At 48.8% G+C, this 18,263-nt stretch overlaps 1 protein-coding gene and 1 non-coding gene across 3 annotated transcripts; one reads left to right on the plus strand and one right to left on the minus strand.

Moving 5' to 3' along the window:
• Positions 1-11,058: 11,058 nt before the first annotated feature.
• Tle7 (TLE family member 7) lies at positions 11,059-14,070 on the plus strand. 2 transcript variants are annotated; one of them, XM_077793403.1, is made up of 9 exons: positions 11,059-11,366; positions 11,473-11,495; positions 11,628-11,686; positions 12,024-12,236; positions 12,325-12,566; positions 12,752-12,893; positions 13,051-13,204; positions 13,584-13,657; positions 13,966-14,070. In XM_077793403.1, the coding sequence occupies exons 1-9, from the start codon at positions 11,059-11,061 to the stop codon at positions 14,068-14,070; spliced, it is 1,320 nt and encodes a 439-aa protein (XP_077649529.1). The 2 variants fall into 2 exon arrangements, with proteins under 2 accessions (XP_077649529.1, XP_077649530.1); XM_077793404.1 differs by lacking the exon at positions 11,473-11,495 and having other exon boundaries at positions 11,059-11,380.
• A 3,347-nt stretch (positions 14,071-17,417) lies between these two features.
• Trnam-cau (transfer RNA methionine (anticodon CAU)) lies at positions 17,418-17,490 on the minus strand. Its single transcript has one exon. It is a non-coding gene; the product is annotated as a tRNA-Met (tRNA).
• Between the last annotated feature and the right edge of the window lie 773 nt (positions 17,491-18,263).

Genomic DNA, 18,263 nt, shown 5'->3' on the forward strand with positions numbered 1-18,263 from the left:
GCTGTATCACTATAGTATGCTGATTTTAAGTTTTTTGGGTATAAATCAAGGAGTGGGATAGCTGGGTCAAATGGTGGTTCCATTCCCAGTTTTCTGAAGAATCTCCATACTGTTTTCTATGTTGTACCAATTTGCAGTCCCACTAGCAATTTATGAGTGTGCCTTTTTCACCACACCCTCACCAACATTTGTTGTTGTCTGTATCCTTGATGATTGCCATTCTGACAGGAGTGAGATAAAATCTTAGAGTAGTTTTGATTTGCATTTCTCTAATTATAGAGATGTTGAACACTCTTTCATATATTTGTTGATCGATTGTATTTCTTCTTCTCTGAAGTGTCTGTTCAGTTCCTTAGCCCATTTTATTGATTGGGTTATTTGTGTTTTTTTGGTGTTAAGTTTTTTGCGTTTTTTATATATCCAAGAAATTAATGCTTTATTGGAGGTGCATGTGGTAAAGATTTTCTCCGAATCTGTAGGCTCTCTCCTCGTGTTATTGTTTCCTTTTGCTAAGAAGAAGCTTTTTAATTTAAACCCATCCCATTTATTGATTCTTGATTTTACTTCTTGTGCTTTAGGAGTCTTGTTAAGGAAGTCAGATCCTAGGCCGATGTGGTGGAAGATTTGGGCCTATTTTTCTTCTATTAGCCACGGGGTGTCTGTTCTAGTACCTAAGTCTTTGATCCACTTTGAGTTGATTTTCATGCAGGGTGATAGATAGAGGTTTAATTTCATTTTGCAACATATGGATTTCCAGTTTTCCCAGCACCATTTGTTGAATAGGCTATCTTTTCTCCAGTGAATGTTTTTGGCACCCTTATCTAGTATGAGATAACCATATTTATGTGGATTTGTCTCTGTGTCCTCTATTTTGTACCATTGGTCTACAAGTCTATTTTGGGCCAATACCATGCAGTTTTTGTTACTATATCTCTGTAGTATAGTTTAAGGTCTGGTATTGTGATGTCTCCTGCTTCACTTTTCTTGCTAAGGATTGCTTTAGCTATTCTGGGTCTCTTATTTTCCCAAAAAAATTTCATAATTGCTTTTTCTATTTCTTTTTTTTTAAAGAGAGAGAGAGAGAGAGAGAGAGAGAGAGAGAGAATTTTTTTAATATTTATTTTTTAGTTTTCGGCGGACACAACATCTTTGTTTGTTTGTGGTGCTGAGGATCCAACCCGGGCCGCACGCATGCCAGGCGAGCGCGCTACCGCTTGAGCCACATCCCCAGTCCTGCTTTTTCTATTTCTATGAAGAGTGTCATTGGGATTTTAATAGGAATTGCATTAAATCTGTATAATGCTTTGGGTAGTATGGCCATTTTGACAATATTAATTCTGCTTATCCAGGAGCATAGGAGATCTTTCCATCTTCTGAGGTTTTCTTCAATTTCTTTCTTTAGTGTTCTATAGTTTTCATTGTAGAGGTCTTTCACCTCTTTTGTTAGATTGATTCCCAGGTTTGTTTTTTTTTTTTTTTTTTTTTTGAGGCTGTTGTGAATGGAATAGTTTTCCTAATTTCTCTTTCAGTGGATTTATCTATTAAGTCTTTTAAGAAGGCAGTAGCAAAGGAATTTTTGAGGAAAGCAATCCAAAGAAAAATAACAACAATACCTCTCAGCACACAGGATCAGCTTGGTGAATTCAAAATTTTGCACATGTCACACTGTGATTGAGGCCTGCCCAATGGTGGCAAAGAGGGTGACTGATACTGGTTTCATGTTTGTAAGAGAAAAAATCTTAGAACCCTTTTTTAATGCGGGGAGCCACCCGGGAATTGCTTGAGGGTCTTCTCTTGGTATGGAGCCGCGGAGGTTTAATTTATCCTTGGGAACTATCCAAGGCTCCCCAATGCGCATTGGGTTGCCCAAGGCACAGGACCTCTATCTCCACTTTACTAGAAGACCCCTCTTGTAGCTCTGGTTTTGGGCTTAACCCTCTGGGAACTGGACAGCCCACTTCCTACTTTATTTGGCAAAGACCATTCTACGGAAAACCTATGATGTTCCCCGATATAAGTAAAGCAAGCAAGGGCTCCATTTTGTCTTTTCAGTGTGGAAGCCGGATCTCTAAGATCAGCCGCCTGTCCTGCCCCCCATTTTAAAATTACTTCCTGTGTTCTGTGGTTTTTCCCCCTCCTCTATTTTTCTTAGTCTTTATTTCGCAGCCATCCCACTCCACTGAGAGGAACCTATTTCTACCGCTTACACAGGATGTGGGTGGGATGTTAGTATCTGTTTAATTCATGAATTTTGTACTTATGATGAGAGGATCAGCAGAAAGACAAGGTAATTGGTTCCAAGAATATTAAAACTAAGAGAAAACTTTCCTTTTCAGTTGGAAAAGGAAAGTCAAAGCCGGATTGCTACTTTGGAAACTGAATGGGTTAGACTTGCAAACTGGATGAGTTGGTCTTGCATGGCCACCAGACTGTACTCATGTAGGGTCATCTTCTCAACCAGGCAGAAGACATGGCCCTACTCTAACATTTGAGCCAAGTTCACTGGCTGTGAAAGGGCTGAGTCCCAATTGGTTCTACAGAGTTAATTCAACCGAATTGGATTCCTGGGAGAGTCAAAAGACAGTTGAGGGGAATTGCTTAGGAAATGCATGATTTTTGTTGGTTTGTTTTAAAGTCATTTTGCCTGTTTCCAGGTTTTGGATATCTTTGTATTTTACCTGCATGTCAGTGAGAAAACTGAGGTCTGGAGAAGTGCCTCTATCTCCAAGCCTCCATTTTATCATCTGAAAAATGGAGTAATCACAGAACCTACCTTCCCAGTGTGGCTGATGAATTACCAGCTGTCCCATCATGCATGCACACGGACTCACATAGGAGGTCCCCAAAGGTATCTTTCACAGACCCTCTGATAGACATGCAGCCACATACAATGTCCCCCAGAACTCCCACAAAACAGGCACATAGAGGCACACATGGGACACCCCAAAGGTCATCCCTTCTCACAGGCATGTCCACTCTGGCAATCTATAGCTTGAGCATCAAGTGTTGGCAAGGAGTGTGTCTTGAGTGCTTCAAAGGAGTCCCTCCTATCAGAAAGCTGGTGATGTGGTATAGGACCTTTCCTGAGTGTCCCAGGGATGCTGTCATGTAAGTCTGACCCATCCTGGCACTCCCAGGAGCTGGCTATGTGTAGAAGAAGACCCTGGGGCCCCCAGAACACACTTATACAGAGAGGAGAAGACAGGACCTGGATCACCTGCTTTGCTCATAAGGGCTGATCCAGACCATGCATTGTGAGACCCAGAAGGGCTCCAGGTCATGGGGTTCAAGCTGAGGCCCAGGGATGGTGGGACATCCCCTGGTCACATGGCAAAGCAGCAATTCATCTTATCTCTTAACCTAGTCATGGGAGAGGTCGGATGGTCAGAGCTCACTGCAACTTTCTCAGCTCATGAGCAGCCTCTTCAGATCACGGATGAGGTGGTCAGGGTAGGAGAACAATGTGTCCTGTAGCCTGGCTTTCTGCAGGGCCCACAGGTTCTCTGCTGTGGTAGGACTGAGGCAGGGACTCCAAGAAGATGGAGAATCACTAATGACAGAATCAGATGTCTCAGATCTACCACCAATGTCCACGTGAGCCTCAGGTTCCTTGGTCAACACAGGGTGAGGGCTGCTTCCAGGACTCTGGAAGACCTTCCCTGACCCGATAGTCCCTGATGTTTCTGTCCCTCTGTATGTTTGTTTCTGCCCAGGGAAGATACATCTGTTTAGACCCTAAGCTTGAGGAAGGTGAAGAAAGCAGTCAGATTCCTGCAGCCTCATGAAGTCACATGGTCTGAATACCCAGGAATCCTAATATCCTGTCTTGGCAGTCACTATCCCCAGCTGAACTGCTTGAGTCCAGCCGAGGCCTATGAGGACAATAAGGAGCCTCAGAACCAGAGACACCTGTCCTACACTAAAGCATTTGTTTTTTCAACTAAAGCCTGTGCCCCCACAGGCTGGGATTAAAGTTTTTCTCCTTCAGTCCATATCAGTGTGTCTGTTCCTGCAGCTCAGGGCACCCTCTACCCTTTGACCTTGGCCTGCCCTTTCCTGGTCAGAAAGGGAAATGGAAGCTCAAAGGAAAACATGGCTCCTGAAGGGCACCAGTGAGTGAGCAGGGGAGAGCCTGGAGAGAGGCCCACAAGGGTCAGGGCTGGGAGGGTCCATGTGGCAGGAGCAGGGCTCCAATGTCATCACACTGCTCCCTGCCCGTTGTTGGTGGCCCTCTCTGCAGTGGGGCTCAGGGTTCTGAGAAGAAGGTTCTAGATTGCCTCCTGTCCTCTCTGAAGTCTCCACGCCCTCCAGACCTTCTCCACCTTTGTTTGTTATTCTCTGGCCTGACCAGGAACCAAGGCCATGCGTCCCCTTCACTCATTCCATTCCATTTCAGAATGTTTACCTGCCACTTCCACAAGCCAGCCCAGGCCAAGAGCCGGGCAACTGCACCGGAGCGGCCTGGGCCTGCTCCAGAGGGAGCTAGTGCCCCAGCCCAGGGGCAGGCAGGCAGGGTCCTGGCAGCCCCTTCCTCCACTAGGCCGCACACATGCTCCACACAAGTGGGTCCTCGGCACATCCAGCACCTTCCCCGGCTCCCAGGCTTCCGCCCCGCGTCGCAGCCAGCTCGAGGGTCCCGGGGCGCTGCCTGCTCTTCGCCTCTGGGGCCTGCACCTCCCGCTCCGGATTCATCTCCCGCTGCCCACGCCGGTCCACGAGTGGCTGCCATGTTCCCGAGGTGTGGCACCCACCCCCTACCGGCCACCGAAATCCCACCCACCCTCAGGCCAAGCCCAGCCTCCAGGAAGAGTTCCCGATTGCATGGCGCGCTGAACCTGCCTCCTCCGGCTGCCACCCAGCCGCCTCCAGCAGGGTGGCAAAAAGTCGCCAGCCCGAGGCCGCCAGGTCCCCTGGGCCACGGTAAGGGGCTGTTTTGCCCTCGCCCCCCGCGTATCTGCCACTCCCAGCGCTCCGCTGGCCTGGAGCCCCAGGCCACGTGCTGCCAGGAAGGGGCCGCCGAGGGGCCGCTCCTGGCCTGGGACCTCGGCGGAGGCGGCTAGTGCCCGGCCTCGTGCTGGCCTCCTAGTGGAAGTGGGCGGAGACGGGCCCGTGGCGGGGAGCCTGAGCCCAGCGCAGGAAGCCATTAGGTTCCCTTCCCCACCCGCCCTCGGCTCCCCCTCGCGGCCCGCGCAAGCCGCGGGCCCAGCCGGTGAGAGGAGGGTCACCAGCCGCAGGCCTCCAGGTCCCTCGGCCAGGCGAAGGCTGGCCCGTGGGCCTGTTTCGAGGGTGGCCCTTCAGCCCCTGTCCCGGCCCAGGCCCCCCAGGGACTGAGCTTTCCATGGAAGGATCTCCTGGGGCGCGCCCTGGGCGGGAGGCGAGGCCGGGAGGGGCCCCAGGACTTAACAGAGCCCAGCCCCGGGGACCCTGCAGCTGCAGACCAATCACCCTTGTGATTGGCCCAGACACTGCGACCCTTCCTAAAAGTAGCGGATCCCCCCCCCCCCTACATAAATAGAGCTGCCCCTGTGGAGGGGGATGTTGTTGATGGAGGCCAGAATAGAGGCCTGGGCAGTGCCTAAAGATCCCTCAGGAAGTAAGAGGTAATCCTGGACGGAAATCAGTGCAGGGTTCAGAACTCAAGTGTGCGAAGAAATCAGTGCAGGGTGGGCAGAACAATGCACCCTACTGGACCCGGGAACACCACAGTGATCTCATGGAAAAGGAACTTGGTTAGGCATGGTGAGCTGGGAGGCTCCCCTTGACAGCAAAGGACCAGGTGAACAATGAGGAGCAGTCTGGCCCAGCTTCCTCCCTTCCATCTGGAAGGCTCTTCTCCACACTGAACTGGGCTCAAATGCCACCTGCCCCTGGCTGGCCTCCCTGGTTTCTTTGGTCAGCATTGAATTCCCCGCTCACCACATCCTGTCCCCTGGGAGCTGCTGGTGTTCCAACCTAGTAGACAACAGGCTTAGTGGGCCAGATAGTCCCAGACCTTGTTCACAGTACCCAACTGAATGGGTGATGACTATGAATCAGAAAAGGAAGAGGAGTTTGTGCCTGAGGATATATGGCTTATATATTTTCATTGGCAGGCATCCAGCTGAATCCCACTGGACAGTGCACAGAAAGAGACATTCCCAGGGTTGGGGAGGCTACTTGTGAACACAACCACCCAGTGAACCCTGCTAGGAACTCAGCCTTACAGGTGGAAGGACAGTCGGCCTGTTCTCCATTTGCTCACTAGAGGGCACCCAGCCCCAAAATAAAGATCTGGAGGCAGATGTCTGCAGTTTTATCCAGATGACCCACACTGGCCCGGGTGTTGGCCCATCTGGGGTTGAGGTTCCTCTGCCCATTTGACTATAACCGCCAAGAGCTTCTGGAAGAGGCACCTGCAGCTGTCTGGCTCTTCTAGGGGAGCCAAGGTGAGAAAAGCACAGGCAAAACTGCCTGGAGTTTGCAGGGTGAAGAGGGAAAATGCTGTTGGGATTTGCAGTTCCCCTAACTCATGACCCAGTCTTTGGTTTTACTTATTTTTTTCTCGTGGCAAAATACATATAACATGGAATTTACCACTTTAACTCCTTTTATGTGTACCATTTGGTGACTTGGGTACATTCACAGTGTTTAACACTCATCACTACCATCTAGTTTCAAAACTTTTCATTGCCCCAAAAGGAGCTCCATACCTAGTAAGCAAGCACTTGTGCCTCAGTCCCCTGGTCCATGCCCTCCAGCCACTGCTAACCTGCTTTCTGATATTATGGATTGATGTTTTCTAGATATTTCATATGAAAAGAATCAAACAATATATGGACTTTCATGTGTGGCTTCTTTTATTTAGCCTAATGAAAATCATTCCAACATTCCACCTCCCTGAGAAAGGCCCAGGCTCTGTTCTGGGCCTTCTATTTTCCCTAAAACCCCTTCTAGATATTACCAAGGTCCTAAATTTCATAGACAAAAATAGGAAAGGTCAAATATGTAGCTTTTTGAAAAGCTTGAAGGTGCATATATCTTCATGATATTGGGGTCAGCAAGCATTTTCCAAACAAGACTCAAAAAGAATTAGCCTTGCTAGGAGTGATGGTGCCCACCTATAATACCAGAAGCTTGGAGGCTGAGGCAGGAGGACTACAAGTTTGAGGCCAGCCTGGACAAGTTAGTGAGACCCTATCTCAAATTTGAAAAAAAAGAAAGAAAAAGAAAAAGAAAAAAAGGTCGGGGAAGAAACTTAGAGGTAGACTGTTCCTGGGTTCAGTCCCCATCACTGAAGAACAAAACAACAACCAACCAACAACAACAAAAAATTAAAAGAAAATGTAAACGAGACAACTAAATGTGGGAACCTTCTGTTTATCTAAAGTCACCATTAAGAGAGTTAAAAGGTAGCCACAGATTGCTTAAAGACATTGGTCTCTCACATATCTAACAAAGGATGATGCATATCTACAATATATAAAGAACTCCTATGATCCAGTCAGTTTTTCTCAAACATTTTTTTGGGATACAGTGTCTCCTTCATGGGAGGCAAGTACTCTACCCCTGAGCTATAGCCTTAGACCCTCAAAAACATTTTAAAAAGTCGTAGAGATATGGATTTGCATTGTAGCTCTTCTGCCTGTTTGGGATCTTGGATGAGTATATGTGAGGCTCTGACTCCCCAAATTAATTCTCATATTTCCAGATTAGGAATAAAATCCAAGCTCTACGTCTTTGTTGTTTTTCCTGTGAGAATAAATAAATGGTTCATGAGTCAGGGTGTGGATTTATGTGTATATCAAGGTCTCCTCCACCCCCCTCTTAAATTGGATGATTTGGGCCTGGCTGAGCCTGATCTGTGGTCCCCGGCTGCTGGCAAAGCCCAGGTGTGGAAATGCTCCCTTATGTCCCCTGGGGTCAGGTAAGGCAGAAACAGGGAAGAGGGTGGGGAGATGGAGAGAGACCAATATTAAATGCCAAGCTAGGGAGTCTAGAGTTATCTTAAAGACAATAGGTGGCTACGAAAGTTTTGAGGGAAAAGGGGATGTGAGGAGGAGGGGAGAGACAGAGCTCTGGAGAGCCGAGGTCAGGGGTGGTAAAAGATTTCCAAGAAGCAGCCATATTAGGACTTCTGCTTCAAAGGAAGGAAGCCAATGAGTGAGAAAGAAATTGGAGTAGAGAGTAGTTTTGGTGTAGATGGTGGTCAGGAAGCAGATGAGGGGAGCTGGGCAGGACAGGTGTCCAGCTTCACCCCTTCATTCAACTTGATGAAAACACAAAGTCTGGGCCCCACCCAGACCTGAATGAGAGTCTGTAGGGGCGGGTGGGTGGAGCACTGGCTCTGAACCAGGCCTCCAGGGATTTTGATGCTCATATTGAAGAACCACTACAGAGGTGCAGGGTTTCCTGGTCCTCACTTTGAGAGACTCCGGTAAAAAGGCAGTGAGCACAGAGCCATCCTGTTCAGGCAGAGCAGGTAGAAGAAAAGGGAAAGCTCCTCCTCCCTCTCCTGATTGCCCTATGGGCTTCAGCCCAAGGTCAGCCTTCGGGAGTGAGCGGAGGGAGGGATTCCTCTAGAGAGAAGAGTTGGCACCCAACTGGCCTTTGCTCAAACACTAGTTCTTGAAGGGCAGCTGGAACCCAGTTCAAAGGCTTATACCCCCCCAAGTTTATCACCCCATCTTGTTCCGGCCATGAACTTTCTTGGGGGGAAGTCCCTGTCTTTCCCCCACCCAAAGGCACCAGTGTTAATTGGGAATATGGGCCTAGTAATCGACCACTCAGGCAGAGGCCCCACAGCTGACCCGAGTTCTGACCCAGGGCTTCCTTATCTGTTAGGCTGAGGTTTACAAATAGCAGTCCTGGGCAGTGCCTGAGTCGGGAGCGGAGGGTCTCGGGATGGGGGAGGGCCTGGCTGGGCCTGCATTCTACTGACTTCGCACCTCCTGGGGTTTGCCCTGTCTTCTGAGGTGAGCTTCCTGTGGTGGGGGATGTGTGGGTGCTTCTCTGCCTGGCAGGGTGAGCTCCCCAGTGAGATTGATCCTTTCTTCTACTCTTTTCAGAAAACCTTGCCTTAATTCATAGGATGAAATTCAGGTTAATTTGAAGTCAGAAGTGCTGGTTAAACAGCTTTACCCAGTTTCCCAAAGGGGGCCTGGACAGGAGGTCTGGTGCTCTAGTCGGGGAGTGCCCGTGCTCCGTGCTGCCTCAGCCCTGGTGTCTGGTGTTAAAGGAAGCCTGCCACATCTCTGGGAGGATGTGTTAGATTAACCGAACAACTACTTGAGAATCATGGGGGTTACCATGGAGGGGGGAGAAAAATGGCCATTAGCTGAGAAAGAGGCTTTAACTCCCACAATTTTTAAATTTAGGCTGAAGTAGCTGCAAATATGCAAAATTTCTACCAAGCTACATGGTAACTAATTTCCCTCCCATTCTTCTTTCCAGTTTACCAACTTCCATCCCTCCAAGGCAACCACTCTTCCTGATTTTTTGTGTGCATACAAACATATAGAAGGATAAATTCTCATTTCCATCCTTTCACACAAAGGTTACTTATTTTGCACATTGTTCTTAACTTTGCATTTCCCCCCACTTATTAACAGCCTTGGAATTTTCCATGTCAATTTATGTGCTCTTGTTATTTTTAACAAATGTGTAGTATTCTGGTATGTGGATATGCTATAATTGATTTCACCAATCCCCTCATATGGCCATTTGGGTTTTGTCCAGTCGTCTGCTGTCACAAACAGTGCTGTAATACCCCACCTTGTGTATATATATTTTTGTATAGACCCAATTGTATCCGCAGGATAAATTCATGAAAATGAACAGCTAGGTCAAAGGGTAACTGCTTTGGTAATTATGGTGGATATTTCTTCTAATGGTTAGGTAGAAAAAAGATTGAGAAAGACAGCATTTGAGTTTCTTTTCTAGGTTTTTCTAGCTGTCTGATCCAGAACCTGTTGCTCATCTGCTCTGAGCTTCAGTTTTTAAATTTACAAAGTGTGGCCCACACAGGCTGGGGGCGTAGCTCAGTGGGAGAGCATTTGTCGACATGCTGGAGGCCCTGGGGTTGATCCTTGGCTCTGTAAATGAATGAGTGAAAAACCAATAAAATGTGGCCCACACGGTTGTGAGGATAATATGAGATCAGCCTCATGGAACCTTTAGTTCAGAGTCAAACACAGCAATATAGCTTCCCAAAGGCAGGTGGCCTGGGTTCTCCCTGTGCCCGCTGGGGCCAAGGACTGAGCCCACCTGTCAGCCTACACTCCTAACTGGAGGACTGTGGTGCCTTGTAGCTCCTGATGATCTGTGAATAGAGCTCTGAGTCTCTCCAGGGCCTTTCTAGGACTAGTTTTTGGACAGACTGTCATGGAATCTTCCTGAAGGAAGTTACTGGGTCTGCCTTAAGTCCTCAGAGCCCTGGTTCCTGGCATAATTCACAACCAAACACCCTGTGTTACGTTCCTTATTTGCCACTAACCTTATACAAGGATGGATATTCTACACAGACGATTCCATTTAGAACGATTCCAGAGGATAGAAAACACTACCTCCGAGCCAACCTCTTTATCATTATGCGTTCTTGTCCATCCAGATGGGATGCTTTGCGTTTGTATGGCCTTTGTCTCCTTCACCCTGCCCCCTCCCAGGGGCAAGATGACTGGAGTGTGGTGTTCCTGTTGCTCGTATTTTATTTACCCTGGGGATGGACCCTCATTTAGAATGTGTGTGTTCAGATGAAAGGGTGAGTTTGATTTTATATGACCAGAAATGCAGGCCACGCATGGAAAAGGAACAAACCTACCTGGTCCTTCCCTCTCAGGGTGCCTGTGTGAAACTCTCAGCCTGGACTGTTGCTGCCAATGCTTAGTACAAAAGTCAGCCGGCGACCACTTTGAGGTCTTGCCCTGAAAAAGGAATATCAAACCCTTCCAGATAGATCCCGCGCGGCACATCTGCATTCCTGCCTCTGTTCTGTTTCCTGTTACAGGGGATCAGGATCTGTTTGGTGGGTCTATTTCTGAAGCCCTAGAGCCAGGTGGCTCAGGCACTTCATTGATCCAGGACATGAGTAGAGAGAAGGAAGAGGACTCTTTCAGTATACTCAGGATTTATGATGAACCAGAGGAGAGAAGGAATATGCCAGAAAGCTCTGGTATTTCTTCTCAGCATGAACAAGTGCAGTACCAACCGGACAGTCCTTATGCAATGCTCCAGATCCCTCCATGTCCCCCCATGCAGCATGGCCCTGTTTATCAGGAGATGAGCGGTATGACCCAGCAGCAGTGGGACCTGCAGACCCTAGACACCTCTGAGCTCCGGGCCATGTGGTTCTCGGGGGCAGAACCAGGAGAGGCAGCAGAGGCTGGCCCCAGGTGGGGCTCTTTCAGCCAGACTGGGTGGGGCGGCCCCCTGTCCCCGGGGAGAGGGGATTCCTACAGGAAGCCTTGTCTTCATGCCTCCTCCTCTCATTTGTCACAGCTTCCTACCAGGATCTGCGCTTGGTAAGTACTGACTGTGACAGTGTGGGCAGGAAGGCCTGGCACCAGGAGAGCAACCCTCTCCCGAGATGTGCACCTCTCGGTGCTGACACCCTCTCCACCAGCCGGTGGGTGTCGCTGTCCTGTCTTCCGCAGGCCAGCCCTCTTCTTCACCTTCCCCCAGTGGAGAAGCCTGGTCACTCCTCAGAGCGGTTGTAAGTACCTTTTTGTCCTGGTCTCTAACCCCCAGCCTCCCTCTCCCACCTGCCTGCTAGTTGAGAAACAGTGCGTCTGCGCTCTCCCTCCCTCCCCGAGTGTGGTGGTGCCCTGAAGGAAGCTGCCCTCCTCTTCCCACCAGCCCCACAGTAGGCCTTTCAGCTCCCAGTGACACTCCTTCAAGGGATGTGGCCCAGGGAGCCTGGAGCCACACTCTGCTGTTGGATGCATTGATGGTTAGGAATTTGCTTAGTGGACAGGACCATGCTGTCCCGTGGGTGGCTGCAGGTCAAGGCCATGACCCTCTCATTGCCTCCCACCCTGTACTCTTCCCAGCCTCCCATTCCAGGTGAAGTGGTGGTCAGGCAGAGGCCCCCACGGGATTCCTGGAAGGTTGGCACACTCCGCCACGGGAAGAGAGTCTATGCGGTGGCCGTCGGTGGTGCAACCCGCCACGTGTACACGTGTGGCTCCGGCTACATCAGGGTGTGGGACGAGAGTGCTCTGCACGCCTGGGACAAGGCCCCTGAGGCCCAGCTGGACCTGCAGGTCAGGGTGTTCTAGTAGGGATGGGGAATCCAAAGAAGGCCTCTATTTCGGCGAGGCAAGGTGACATGAGTATGCTCTGTCCCCGCAGAACCCTCAGAACTGTGTCCTCACCTGCAAGCTGTTCCCCGATGAGCAGAGCCTGATCACGGGAGGCGTGTCCCAGACCCTGACTCTCTGGGATCTGGCGCCCACACCCCGCGTCAGGGCACAGCTGGCCTCCACGGGCCCCATGTGCTATTCTCTGGCCATCTCCTCTGACGCTCATATCTGCCTGGCTTGTTTCAGAGGATTTGTGGAGATCTGGGATTTACAGAACCAAATCCTGATCAGGTATGACCTCTCTCCAGAGCTACTCGGGTGCCCCTGGGGAAGGGCTGGGCTGGGACACCTCACCTTCCCCTCTTGGCAGTCGGGTGATTCGAGGCAGTGTGGACCATATATCTGGAACTCCCTGGCCCTGAAACTGCTGGAGGCCCCATCCTACCCCTGGACCTCTGAGTTGGTTTTCTCACCAGGAAACACGAAGTCCCTATATACGGGTCCCGCTGTGTTGACATCGCAGGCAATAAATTCTGGACGGGAGGTGAAGACACCAGCTTGTATTCCTGGGACCTGCGGAGCTACCAGAGGCTTCAGCAATTCAATTTACAGAATGAGGTACCTGGTCAGCCATGTGGGGGCTGAGTGCTGCTGCCGTGGGGGTTGGATGCAGGCAGTGGCGGCCCCTGGGGGGGTGGGGTCCAGGTTGGAAGAGGCAGCATGCACCATGGCCTTGGCAATTCTGAATACTGATCCCAAAACTTTTTCCAAACAGATCCTCAGCATTACCCACGATCCTAGCGAGGAATGGATGCTAGTGGGCTTGAGAACGAGTGATATCATAATCCTACACACTCATCGGAAGGAGAAGTTCAAGGCTGTCCTACAAAAATACACGCACCACCACAGCCTCAAGTTCTCCTCCTGTGGTGAGGGAGCAGCAGGTGGCCCTCCGCTTCCTGTTTGGAACCCACTTTCCCATCATCTTTCTCTACTCACCCCTGTTTCTGTTCTGGCTGCCTCTTTGCGGGAGCTTCCTATATAGAATGACAGACAGCCCAAAGACAGACAGACAGAAGTGGCACCAAGCCACCTGATGGTCCCATTCAGTGGTACATGTCACCATCCTGTGTGTGAGGGGAGGCTGGAGGCAGATAAGGCAATGGTTTGGGTCACGTCTCTGATTTTTACAGACAGGAAAACTGAGGCAGAGAGAGAGAGTCCCCCTCCCCCCATCTAGTTGAGGACAGAGTTGGGACTGGGTGTGGGCTCAGCCTCTCGCTCCCGCTCTGTTCTTTCCTCTTCCAGGCAGCTATTTTGTGACCACACTGGACGAGTCGATCCATTGTTTAGCGGCACCTTCTCTCCAAAGGCTGTTTCAGGTACGGAGGAGGGATGTGCAAACCAGGTACTTGGAGCTCATGGCCCTAGATCCAGATGTTGGACCCAGAGAGAGAGAGAGTGCCGGGCAGTGCCTCTAAGACAGCGACCCAGGGCATTTCACAAGGAGAGCACTGAGAGTCAAGATCCCGTGGACTCACGGCTTCTACCTCGAGCCCCAAGACCGGGCCCTGTCTCCAGACCAAACCTCTGGGCTGTGCGAGCCTGGAAATAGTCCTAAAGGCTACCTCCCATGCCTGGCTCAAGCCCCTACATACCATCCCTCTTTCCACCCCCTCTTTCCTTCTAGGTAAAGGAGTCCTCAGATATCTTGTGTTGTGACATCTCCTCTGACAACCGGTATCTGGTCACGGGCTCCAAGAACAGTGCCACGGTTTACCAGCTCATGTACTGAAGATCACGCACCATGGTCCTCCCAGTGAAGACCCCGAGAAGCCAGTGTGACTTAGCATGCTGGGCAGATTCAACAGCTGTCGCCCTCTTGCCTCAGCCCTCATGGCCCGTCTTCTGCCCTCTCCCACACCTCCAGCCTGCACTTCGGGTTTTAAATTATATGGCTTGAGGCTTTTCCTATATTATTTTTCTGCCTCTGATTTCTGGGTTTTGGCAGGAAATGTTATGAGATATGGCCTTTAATTAATAAAACAGCAAAGCATAATCCAAAATGCCTGGCTATGTGTCCATTTTTTTTTCAAATAATAAAGTCATTGTAATAGATTGGTTATCCCTGTCTTTAGTAAATGGAAGCGAACTCTCTTAACTTCCTTGCAGGTGGGACAGGAATTATAGACCAGACTTACTTCTGTTTGTAATCTTTTTCTGCGAGATCAAAGAATTACTAGAATCTTTAAAAAGCTCAAGAAAAAAAATATGTATAGTTAGGCCTTTGTGGGTTCTATCTGTGTCCTTGGATTCAACCAACAATGGATTGAAAATATTAAGAAAAAAATTGCTTTTATACTGAACATATAGAGGTTTTTTCTTTATTTCCTAAACAATACAGTGTAACAACAATTTACATAGCACTTGGGTTGTATTAGGTGTTGTAAGTAATCTAGAGACGGCTTAAAGGGTGTGGGGGATGTGTGCAGATGATATATAAATACTATACTATTTTATAAAAGGGATTTTGCTATCCATGGGAGCTTCTGGAACAAGTACCCCACAGATACCAAAAGATGACGTACATGTACAAACTTTCAGATGGTATCAGGAAGTGGCTAGACCCACGATGCTCAGTCACTACCTGAGTTAGAAACCCAGGAGATGGTCTCCCCATGTCCTGAGGCTGGCTCCCTTTGTGGGTCTCACTTGGGTAATGTAGGAACTTCCTACTTCAAGCTACCTCTTCGTACCTCACTCTGTATAAGCCCTGGTCCTCATCCTGGCATTTGGTACCAGTCTATCTTGCCTATCTCATTATTTCAGGACACCTTCCTCCTATTTGAGAATGCAGTATTTCCTTGAAAAAGCCCCAGCTCCTGAAATAAAGGGATGTAGTCCTGCTCTCTGGTCCTCTTCCATCTGCCTCTTTGCATGGCTGAGGTAGCAGCCACCCATTGAAATCTGCAGCTTGGAGTTGTCACTTCAAGGAATCCTCACAGCCTGGGACCAACTGTCTCATCCTTTGCAGCTTCTAGACATGGTCATGTCCCCAGTTCTTGCCAGGGGAACATGATTGAATAATATGAACCATTTCTGGGCCAGGCCTAAAGAGGCAGAATGTCCTGTCCCCTCCAGAGACTTTCTCATTCTACCAGCTCAAAGTAAATGAGGTGAAGACCCCAGGGCATTACAATCATAAGGCAGAAGCATCCTGTGCAGGATGCTTTCATGCATCGAAGGCAGGGCAGAGAGGCCCACTTTGGACTTAATAGTCCATGGGAGGAAAATAAACCTGTATTTGAACTTTTATTAGTTTTGAGGTCTGTATGTTACTGTAGTGTTAGAAACACTAAACTTTTTCTTAAAGGGCCAGGTAGAAAATATTTTAGTCTGTGCTGTGTGACTTTCTGTTGCAACTGCTTAATTCTGTTGCTGTAGCATGAAAGCAGCCACAGATAATACATAAATGAATGAGAGTTTTATAAATAAAACTTCATATGTAAAAAGAAGCAGTGGGACAGATTTGTCCTTCTGGGGAGTTTGCCTACCTCTGCTGTTACTGGTATTCCTCAAAGTAATATAAGCAATTAGCATCCATTGAAAAATAAACAGTGGGTAGAGGCCATCAGTAAATCTATTCTTCTGGGCCATAGCAACAAAGAATTCCAAAATTTATAATGTCTATCAAGGGATGAAAGAATAAACAACATGGTACAGCCACATTGAAAAATGGTTTGGCAGTCTTCAGAATGCTAAACATATTGTTATCATGTGATCTACCATTCTGCTCCTAGGCCTATGTCCAGAAGAACTGAAATTGAAAACAAAGTCACATAAGTTTGAAGGGAAATAATTTTGAGTGACCAAGAAATTCTAACAAACTCCTTTCTGGAAAAAAGAAAAAAGTAAAAGCCCCAATTAACAGTAGTGTTGATAAGTCAAAGAGTAGTATTATAATCTCTAGGCTAATTACAAAAAGAATATTAAACAAGTGTTCAGTATCCAAACTAATAAGAACACAAAAGTAAGAAAATCAACAAAGAACAGGCAGAAAAAAAAAGGAGAAACTTAGGTAGATTTAAATATATCTGCAATTACATTAAATGTAAATGAGCAAATATTTCAATTAATCGATAGAGGTTGTATGAATGAATTAAAATAACTTTTTAAATGAGACAACATAAAGGTACGGAAAGAGTAACAAAAAAGACTATGAAAAATATTTCACGTGTACACTAAAAGAAAACCAATGTCACTGTATTGTACTAGACAACATATATATAAAACAAAAACCAGTATTTGAGATATAGATGAACACTTTATATGTGTTTAATTCAGGTTTTAATTCAGCAGGAAGATAAAAGAACTCTGCTTTCAGGCTGGGGTTGCAGCTCAATGGTAGAGCACTTGCCTAGCATGACCTTAGCCCTGGGTTTGAAGAATACTCTTGACGGAGCCTCAAAATACATAAAAGAAAAGTTGACAAAATAGACAAATGTACCTCTCACAGAAACAAACAAAATTTCATGAGGATAAAGATTTGAATAACCGATTAGAAAATTCAGAACAATGCACACAACCACTACAGAATTCATACATAGTCCACTCCACAGAACATTTACCAAACGACCCCATATTGGCAGAAATTCAGATTTAATTCTTACAGAATACATGTTTTTGAACACAATGCAATTGAGATAGAAATAAATAAGAAAACTTAAGAATTTCCCTGTTTTGGAAATTAAGAAATGTACTTCTAAATACTAATAAAGAATGTCACAACAATTAGATCTAATTGTAAACTATCAAAAATGAAAAGGTCAACAATAGCAAGACTCAGAGCTTGGACACCATCAAAACCCAAGGGGCTCTCTTAAACCACCTAGGGACAACGCCTACCACCGGATCTTCTGGGCTGGAAGCTGGTTGGCGGGAGGGTGGACAGGGTGGACGGTCATTGGGGGTGTGTACTAACGCTCAGCTCTGCAAAAGGTCTCCATATACCCGCGGCTCACAGATTGGCTCTTGGGGGCTGCGGGATTTGGAAGTCTGAACCTGAGCCTACCTTACTGGTTGGTATCGCATGTTAATATTATTTTCTCTAAATTTCAGATTTTAGGAAGGCAAAAACAGCCATGCCCTCTCTGAGGCTCGAACTCAGGACCTTCAGATTATGAGACTGACGCGCTGCCCACTGCGCCAAGAGGGCCGCTGGTGGGAGGCTGTTCTTTATTACTAAAGAGAAAATGCAGCAGCACCTTCCGCCCGCGAAACGGCCTCGGGAGAGGACTCCGGAGCAGGGGGGAGGACGGCGGAGGCACGTGGGGAAGGAGGGTCCCTTTCCGGAACGGAGCGCCGTGGGCGGAGGGAACCTGCTCGGGTTAGGGCCTCCCGAGAGCTGCGTCCCGGGCTGCTCTGCACCTGCCGGGCGCACGGCCGAGGGGCCCCTCCCGGCGCGCCGCGGGTCACCCGGGAGGAGGGGGTCCCTGTGTTCCCGGGGACGCCGGGCGCGGCCAAGTGGGGCCAGGCTGGGGAGGGGCGAGCGCGGCGGCGGCGGCTCCGAGTGAGCCGCGGGGGCGGCGGGAGCGCGCGGAGGAGGCACGTGCGAGTGGCCGGCCCAGCTGGGGAGCTCAGCCTTGGCCGCGGTGGTCGCCAGGCCAGGTCGCCCGGGAGCCCAGCCTCGGCACCCCACCTTCCAGGAACGGTGGGCGTCCTGGTGGAGGAAGGCTGGGGGCGGGGGGCGGCGACGAGGAGTCTCCGCGCCCAGGCCCGGGGGTGGGGGTCGAGATGGGAATGGGGGTGAGTTAGAGGTGACAAGGGAAGGTCTAGGAGACTCTTGGATGTGACTGAAGTAGAAATGCTTATCTTGGGCTTGCTGACTGATCTCCATTTTTTTAAAAAAAATCTCTTTTCTTTCAAATAATGATTTCGTTTCCTCGGTATCTGTACAGGCACCTCATCTTGAAGGACGAAAGAGTCGCC

This window comes from Urocitellus parryii, chromosome 15 (assembly GCF_045843805.1).
Source record: "Urocitellus parryii isolate mUroPar1 chromosome 15, mUroPar1.hap1, whole genome shotgun sequence".
In the NCBI taxonomy this organism is placed as follows: domain Eukaryota; kingdom Metazoa; phylum Chordata; class Mammalia; order Rodentia; family Sciuridae; genus Urocitellus; species Urocitellus parryii.

Excerpts from the sequence above, each read along its gene's own strand:
- Tle7 (XM_077793403.1), top strand. The coding sequence starts at position 11,059 with ATGAGTAGAGAGAAGGAAGAGGACTCTTTCAGTATACTCAGGATTTAT. Across the intron at positions 11,687-12,023 it reads GGTCACTCCTCAGAGCGGTT|CCTCCCATTCCAGGTGAAGT; the intron begins GTAAGTACCTTT and ends TACTCTTCCCAG. Across the intron at positions 12,567-12,751 it reads CAGAACCAAATCCTGATCAG|GAAACACGAAGTCCCTATAT; the intron begins GTATGACCTCTC and ends TTTTCTCACCAG.